The sequence below is a fragment of the Trachymyrmex cornetzi genome, unplaced genomic scaffold, assembly GCF_001594075.2.
Source record: "Trachymyrmex cornetzi isolate Tcor2-1 unplaced genomic scaffold, Tcor1.1 scaffold1533, whole genome shotgun sequence".
In the NCBI taxonomy this organism is placed as follows: Eukaryota; Metazoa; Arthropoda; class Insecta; order Hymenoptera; family Formicidae; genus Trachymyrmex; species Trachymyrmex cornetzi.
Window position 1 is genome coordinate 20040 of NW_017296128.1, and position 9129 is coordinate 29168.

At 34.6% G+C, this 9129-nt stretch overlaps 1 protein-coding gene across 1 annotated transcript in view; it reads right to left on the bottom strand.

Annotated features, from left to right (window-relative positions):
* The window catches only part of Cbl (E3 ubiquitin-protein ligase CBL), a 21086-nt gene that overhangs the window by 6698 nt on the left and 5259 nt on the right, over positions 1-9129 (bottom strand). The window contains exons 2-6 of the mRNA XM_018503003.1: positions 5930-6076; positions 5543-5815; positions 5219-5438; positions 4857-5021; positions 808-1081 (exon numbers count right to left, since the gene is read on the bottom strand). Coding sequence (XP_018358505.1) covers positions 808-1081; positions 4857-5021; positions 5219-5438; positions 5543-5815; positions 5930-6076 — 1079 coding nt within the window. The remainder of the gene's footprint in view (positions 1-807; positions 1082-4856; positions 5022-5218; positions 5439-5542; positions 5816-5929; positions 6077-9129) is intronic.

Below are 9129 nucleotides of genomic sequence, written 5' to 3' on the forward strand. Positions count from 1 at the left end.
GGGATTATTTTGAAGGGGATAACATAATTTTGGATGAATAAATGAATATTTTTTTATAAAAATGAAAAGTCACCTTTCTTTTTGATCACACTTCGTATATATATATATATTTTTTTTTAAATAACTTATATTATAATTTTAATAAGTATTTTGATAAACGAAATATATATATATTTTTTTAATAACTAATCTTTATATAACTTTAAATATGCAACTTGATCGAAAATAAAATAGCGTTACATTAATAAAAATCTCTGCTTTTTAGCAGTTAAATAGCTTAAATAGTTAAATAGTTAAATTAGTGAAATAGCTTATTATGAGAGTATTCCTAAAAAATAAATTTCCTACAAAGTTTTATTAGTATAATGCTTTTTTATTACAGGTTTCCAATGAAGTTGTATATATTTACAGGTTCATAAAAAATAATTATTAAAAAAGAAAAAATACGTTAAACAATTATAACCATGCAAAATAATATTTTATTATAACAATTCGCATTTTTTGTCGTTAAAGTACAAAGATATCCCAGATAATTATTTTCGGGTTAAAAATCGCACATATTGTCTTATTAAACTTATGTTATTACTTTTTAAAAAATCTGGGTGTAATATTAATCTTGAGTTATTATAAATAATATTGAAGCAATTATTTAACAAAGCTTATATTTATAAAAGTATTTTAGTTTAGCAAAAAGATATAATTACGCCACAATTACTTCCGATAAATGTATCTATAGGTGTAATATTTTTATTATGATCTGTTACTTTTAGGCGATACAGATTAAACATTAAAAATTGTCCTGTGTACCTTTATTATTTTGCTGAGTGTTGTCGGTATAATTTAATATTACTGTGACCGCTGACGGTGGTGGCGGAGCATTTTCCTTCGGCACTGTCAGATGACGTCCGTTTCTGAAGTGATTGTTCGGTGTGGGCGACGGCGAGGGCCTCCTGGGTGGTAAAGGCGGACTTGGAATAATTCTCCGCGGCGGCACCGGCGAATTTGTGGGACTAGAATCATCTTCCTCGTCCGAATCGTCGCATATGAGACCGCAATTGCCATTGCATAGCTCCATTATATCCTAAAACATCAGCAATAGAAAAAAAAACGGTTAAATGCTAAATTTCGTCATATAACTCAGACAGTACTTACGTTTATATGTATACAAAGTGTTACTGAATTAAATAACTTAACAATCCTAATTATACCTCTACTATAAACGCAACGATTTAAAGTTGTTATATAAAAATAATAATTTTAATAGTACGCTACAATTATATTTTACAGATATCTTTGAATCAAATTATCTAAGACAACAGAATTTAGATCATACCACTATCAGTACAAAAATATCAATCAAAAAGTTCATGCTTTATCTTACATATCACAAAACAAAATCGCTGGTAAGATGAAATTGACTTTCGTATAAAGAATAAAATAAAAAGGATTTTGCAAATATAAGGTCTCAGATCTACGTAACACGCAATTTAGGTGAGGTTGCTTAATGTTTATAAATTACTTTCATACACAAAATCTCTTGTAGCAATAATATTATCTCTATTATCAATTTTAAATCATCCTGCATATAACGCTTTATCTTTTTCAGCAACGTTGGATTGGACTATTTCAATTTTGAAATAAGAAGATATTATATATGAAAAATTGTGAAAGAACAAGTATAATGATTATGGAGATTCCGCGAGAAATGACAATTATACTACCTATTTTACTTTCAACAGAGAGAATGTTGCAATTATTCTCCGCAAGATGACCTCTAGTTAAATCTTTCTGAAGAGTTCGTCGAAGCAAATAAAGCGATGAACCATCTGCTGCCTTGAAGCTGTAGTGGTTGGTCAATTATTTATACTTTTATCTTTTGCAAATATTAGCATTTGATTCTTTTTACACGAAAAATAATCCGCTTGCAAAAGAGAGAAGTTGTACAAGTACTGGCTGTGATGGTCTATGAAGATACAAAACAAAAGATCTTTTACGCGTAATCATTCAAGAAACAATCTAAATCGCAAAAAGAATCATTTCACTACTTCAACGACAAGTAGTTTCTCTGTGACGTTACTCATCATCACGCGAGAAGAAAAGTTTTTTCATCACGAACGATATGGGAATGTCGTCAAATGCCGCCAATTTTCTCTTTCACTCGATGCAACTATCATGAATAAAGTGCGAGTAACGTCATGAGTAAAAAAATATGAGTATAATTACAAAGCATAGAAGCAGACGGCCATAATGCATATTGTCACTTACCTGTGATTGCGCACGACTGTTGTACGACTTCCTCCCCGTCAGATATGTACATTACCGATTAGTTTGGATCATGCAGCGGGTAGTAGAGCAATGTGACCCCAGTGTGTGGATAACATTATGAAATAAAAGTAAACGATCATGCGAACGATATATAACAAAGTTATCGTATTCTCGTCCGGAGGGTTTTCTTCCTGTTGCTGGAGGGGCAATTTGAGATCGCTAATAACGAAACTAGAAAATCTAGCATAAGGGATATTTCGTGGCGCATACACGAAGTGCAGAAGTAACTCGAAATAAATGGCAATACAATTTTATTATAAAAAAAATTATTCTGAAGTCCCTAATATTTTACAATGAATAATACGCTACTCAGTGATCATATGCTAAAGTTACGTTTACGAGAATTGGTCCGATCTTACGCGGTACACATACAAGGTTCCGCAATTAGTAATAGCGAACGCTTCTCACCGAATCGCTAATAACTAAAACGCGAATGGGCTCTACGTGATCGTAATACAATCTAAAATAGCCGGATAAAGCTTAACGAGGTCTAAATTGACAATCCGTCGATAATTGTGCCAGAGAATCAAATCGATTCCTTGCTTACACTGCAATGGCCTCAGTTGCATGCATTATGCGTTACAAAACTTTACAGATATCTTGCATTAAAAACGTACGTATAATACCACAGCATTTGATTTAGCGCGCGACGATTGGTATATCGAAATCATTTTTCTTGTCTATTTTTTTCTTTCGATACAGTACACATAAATAATAAATTAATATTTTAACGTAAGGAAATAATATAGAATAACGCTAGAAACGAACCGTCGTTTCCATAATAATGACGTTAACATGATATTACATTCGAGTCTACCGCCAGCAGGTACACAATACATCTTAACAAGATATATAATGATAGTGATTGATTTTTCGAGTCGGCTGTTCAGTGCATGCTACTTTGTTTGATCATCACATATTATCTTTTCTTGTGTCCTTTATTGTGAACGCTTAAAGCTACATTTAAAGACTTAATAGTACACATTTTTTTTTTTCAAATATGAGTCATAGAGCTGTTTCGTTCTTTATAAAATAATCATTCGTTTGTCACAACACCCGAAGATGTAGAAGTGCAATAATAAACATTTAAATAGATCTTGTGACTGTTGAATAATAATGAGATGAAATAAATGAATTTAATATGCAATTCAAAATAAATTGTAGTTTGTCGATTGTTAACGACAGCACCGTTAATTAACAGTATACTTTAAATAATAAAAATTAAATTTACTTAATAAAGATTTTTACATAATTGTACATAATTAAAATTGTTTAGTACTATGCAAGTAATATAAATTTTGTCACTTAATCATTCCAAATTTTCAAAAGAAAAATGCTTCTAAATATCGTGCTTATCCGTTTTGCAATCTATCGAGCAGGTGAAAATTACAAATGCAACTTTAGTAGTGTGATTATATTCAAAGTTTTGCTCGTGGAATCCATTTTATAGAACTTTTTTGTGCTTCGTATATGTGGATTTATGTATAAGCCACATGTAATTATTTATAAACTATATAATATTATGCATAAATAATATACACAAAGATTTATCACAGGCATCAAAATCGTCTGTATGCATATACTTAAAAAAAAGAGCGCTTTTAAAATACGCATATGCACATGCATTATGAATTGTGTGAATTGAAAAACTTTTGCGAAATAACTAAATGTAATCCAGTTTGTAATTAAATGTGAAACTATACTGCCTAATACATTGCTCTCCGCTGGTAGATTAACGCATTATAATAAACGAGTGTATATCTAAATCCGGAAAATTCCTTATCGAATCTCTTGACTCATTGTCAGCGTATGTTAAACAGAATCGTTCGGAAGCTATGATTGCGTATGCATAATCATAAATAACAGAAAATGGGTCATAGAATAAGGGACCAGCTTATAGTTTTCAATGAGATGCAAAAAAAAGCGAGCCTTACCTGAGAACCCCCGCGTAATTGATGAACTTTATAATTATGCGATATAGACGATTTCGCAAAACATGTTAGTTGCGCGATAGATAAGACTAACTGTTCGGCTAATGATCGAGCAATCACTCCATCGACTCGTCCGTAATTTTGCAAACACAAAAAAAAGGAAAGAACAACGAACTCTATAGAATCATACAGCCACATCCTTGCAATTTGACGTCCTCTTGATCCCGGAAGAAGAGCAAGTAGTTTCACTGATACGTATTACATGCCTAAAATTATTACCGCGTACCCACTATGAGGCAGTGGTGCACATTTGGCCCGCTGCGCGAGAGGGAACGAGACAGCAAGAGTGGTGGGGATGATTCTCGTGTTGCCCGGGAGTCAGATGTGCATCACTGCCATGAGGTACGGCATACAATCGTGATGACGAAAGTACGAAATGACACGACACGCGTACACGACCGTAGAAATAACTGCGAAATCTCGTGTGAAATGTATGAGGCATTCTCGAGAATGAGGCATACTCTCTGCGATGAGGGAGGGATGTTATTACACATAGAACACATTTAATAATGAAGTTGGATGCTATTCCTAGTCGGATACCTCGGTATCAGGGTCGAGATCCCGCGTGGGAGTCGATGCGTTACTAGCAGACGCCGAATGCGCCCCGGGTCTGTGAGTTCTTCGCGGGTCGAACGGATCTACGACGATCTGTTCGGTGCCTTTAATCTCAGCTCTACAAAACGGACAACCTTGTCCCTCGGAATCCTGTAAGCAACCGATTAGATATAAATTAACGATATACATATATATATATTTTTTTTTCTTTATTGTTGTAATGAAATAATGTAAAATATTTTTATCGCAATATGTTATACATCTAGGTGTAAAATTGAATCGAAATCTAAATTATACAGAAACATTGATTGATCGCAATAAAACGTAAGAGGATTATATACTGCTACCTGCCAAGCTGTAAGGCATGGAGTACAGAGAAGATGACCGCAAGGTTCTATCCTTACATCTTTGTCATGCTCGGCGCAGATCTTACACAATTGAAATGTGCTACCCATTTCGCAGTATAATTCATATTGTTCCGCCGTTACTTTGATATGCTCTTCTGGCGTTGGTTGCACCGCCCATGTCAAGTCTGGATTTATATTTCGACCGTCCGGATATAAGTAGCTGCAAATCACTCTTCGAATATGTATTTGTGAAATCTTTATGGATGTAAACATGAATATGGAGGTAAACACATAAACTAAGCCGGTACTCAAGGGTATACTCACAAGCCTTCCCGGTAGCCGTCCAATAATGCTTGGCATAGACTCTTGTTGTGTGGTATAGTTTGTAAAATATCACCGTCAGACGTGACGTAACCAATTGCCCATTGTCCCAGCCTCGTACAACTTAATCGAAATACATAGCTCCCAGGCTTGGTAATGCAATATTTTTGCAAACGGGCTTTCACCTCGTCGTACGTAAGGAAAGCCACGTAGCCAGGATGCGTCACAGCCAGAATTTTCCAGTTGCGTAGAAGAGTTGACCACGGTTGAAACAGCCTTGAAAGTCATATAACATGTACAATATATCCAAAATATACAAAAATGACCCGGAATCATCGTGACGGAAGCTTGGTAAAGTTAATTAGTTGTCTATAATTTCTTAATACTTACCTCGTGAATACGTCGAATTCAAAGTTAGAGATATAATCATTACATGTCAAATCTATCGTGGATTTCAGGGCCATTGCTTGCAATCCCGTGCTGATCGAATGAACCTGATTCAATTCGTGTCTGAACACCTTCCACGGTACTAATGTACTGAAAAGAAATTAATGAAAGATAAAAAATTATTCTTTTTTTCTTTTTATAGATAGTGTTGAATCATTTACATAAATAATTTTTAAATGTTAAAAATCTTAAAGTAATGTGTATTATTTTTTATTTTAAATTGGTTTTTACGTATATACCAAATTGCTGCTAAAAGTTTGTCATATTTGTTAAAAACAGAATCAGAAACAAAATTTCAACAAAATTGTAAAACTATACTATACACAAAGTATACTCTCGTATTCATTTTATAAGACTCTTTTCAGAGAAATTAGGTTTTTTTTTAGTTTTAACGTGGAAAATTTGACGGAAAAAGATGAATTTTTTACATGTTTTAACAGTACGTACAGCTACGAGAATCGTTTGAAAAGTTTTGAGCCTCAACATGAAGATGGCATTACTCGTCAAAACCATTCCGGTACTACAACCGTACTAGAGTCCTATATTTATCAGACAGGCGCAACCGGTGTTATGCATTCTGATTCGCTGTTGCAATCTGACCAATTGCGTGACTTGGCAGCCATTTATAGTACTAGTGACATATTTCTATTTCATTTTATCCTATACATTCTATCTCACATTATCCTGCACGTCTTACCTTGTTTGACATAGTTTAAAGGCAGTTTCATAGCATGTCAGCCATGTTTAGTACTCTCCTTAGCACCTTTGTCATACTGACTTAAGGGCTTCACACATGAAATGCATAACAGAGCATAACCATAACATAAGGCCGTTAAACCAATGAGCATCTTATGTAAATCAATATGGCGACATTATGCTAGATGCTCATTGGTCCAGCAGTCTTATGTTATGCTTATGCTCTGTTATGCATTTCATGTGCGATAGGCCTTAAGCTGGTTGCGCCTCTCTGATAAATCTATGACTCTAATGCCCAATTTCTTCACTTCCAGATAAGTTCCGGAGTCGCCGCCATCTTCAGTGGCGAGGGCCACACAAATATGAATACCAGATAAGTTGCGGATAACCCATCGACATCTAGAATGGACCGCTGATGGCAATGGTGGGGGTAGAAAGACGATTAGAGTGAGAGGCAGGAATAATAAGATCGTTCTTTCTCTGTTTACTGAAGCCTGATTGGTTGTTGTTGATCCAACAACCAATCAGGTAGTTAGAAACAACAGTAAACAGAGAAAGAACGATCTTATTATTCCTGCCTCTCACTCTAATCGTCTTTCTACCCCCACCATTGCCATCAACGGTCCATTCTAGATGTCGATGGGATAACCTTATCCAGGAGATATCTTCATTGTATTCTGGGAAATATCTTTTGAATAAAGTTATCTAGAGGTGAAGAAATTGTGCATAAACCGTACACGTTTTGCAAGGGTGCGTTCCGAGTTACGCATGAAGTATCGTTTTATCCTTCTTTATTATTTGATAAACAACGAGAACAAATAATGTATCATGCGCTTCATGCGTAACTCGGAACGCACCCCATGACATCTGTGAAAATTGTAGTCATTTTAGATGTTCAGTTGTTGTTTGAGTCACTTATGCCAGTCGATGTCAGTGTTTTTGTAAAAATGGAAAAAATCGAATATCGCCATAACAAAAATTTACGAATTGCGGTAATTAACTACTCATCGTATTTATCAGATCTGATCCCCAACAACTTTTTCCTGTTTTCTAGGCTCAAAGTTAGGCTCGGAAGACAGATTTTCATCAAACGAAAACACTGACATCGAGAGTAGATATATCACATGTTTTTTTAAAACAAAATTATAAAAAAAATTATGAAAATTTATGAAAAAACTTAGATTTTTCTATATTATATTTGTAAATGTAAGGTAACTGTGAGTAATACGCCAGTTGGGGGAATATACTCACGTATATTCTCGGACACATAACTCGCGTTGTGTTTAGGGCCGCGGTCCGATTCACGCTCACAGTTCTATCAGTGCTTACGACATTAATGGTCGGTCCGAAACAAATAGCGTGCTAAAGTTCTTCTATTTTGGACCGGTCGTAAACACAATTTATAAGATGGAAAACGTAACCTGATACTGAAAGGTAAATGGAAAACGTATGTATATGGTTCGTATAATAGAAGAAATAATATCAAGAATAGGAATAAATATTAAATACTAGAAAAAGAAAAAATTAGGAATAGAGATTAAACGTAACGCACAATAAATACAATTAATAAAATATGATTCACAAAATATGTATAATATGTCTCATATCCTATTTGTATCCATTAAGCATTTACATATTCATTTCCTAATTTTTTATTTCTAATATTTAATATTTATTCCTATATTTGTTCTCTTAATCTTTTCTATTATATACAGGACAAATGTTTATTATAAAATATTATAAAATGTCTGATCTGACATCGTAAAAACATTTCCAAACTTTATTATATTTTATTTGAGGTTATAATTTCTTCTTGTAGTTGTGAATTTAGCACTATGTAACACGTTTGTATACTACTTACAACTGAATATTACGTTTTGTCGTGTTCATCTTGCCCTTTCTTTCTAAAATGTTTGAAACCGTTATTTTTCCCGCATTTCTGACGTCACGTAATCATGATGCTCACGGTGCTTCATCTTTCATCTAGAGGCACTCTGAGCATCGTGAGTGCTACATAACTATGGGTGCGTTCCGTTTCTCGCATGATGCGCATAATGCATCGTTTATCCTTGTTGCTCACCAAATGTTAAACAAGGACAATGGATGCATCATGCACATCATGCGCGATACGGAACGCACCTTACGTTCGTCACTGTGTTCACACTGGCTTAGTTTCCACCGAGGGTTTAAACCGGATCAGAATGTAAGAACCAACCAACTACAGTCGAGCATTCCCCTGTCGTTCGACTGTAACTAGAACACTAGAAACGTTGGTATTCGCGTCCGCCATTTTTACTCCTTTCCCCACTGTTTGTTCTCTCTTCAATCTTCTTAGTTTAGCGGCGGAATGGAGAGAGAGCAAGGAATTGAGAAAAGGAGCAAGAGAGTGAGAAAAGGCGTAAAAATGGCGGATGCGAATACTCACGTTTATAGTGCCTTAAGCTAGA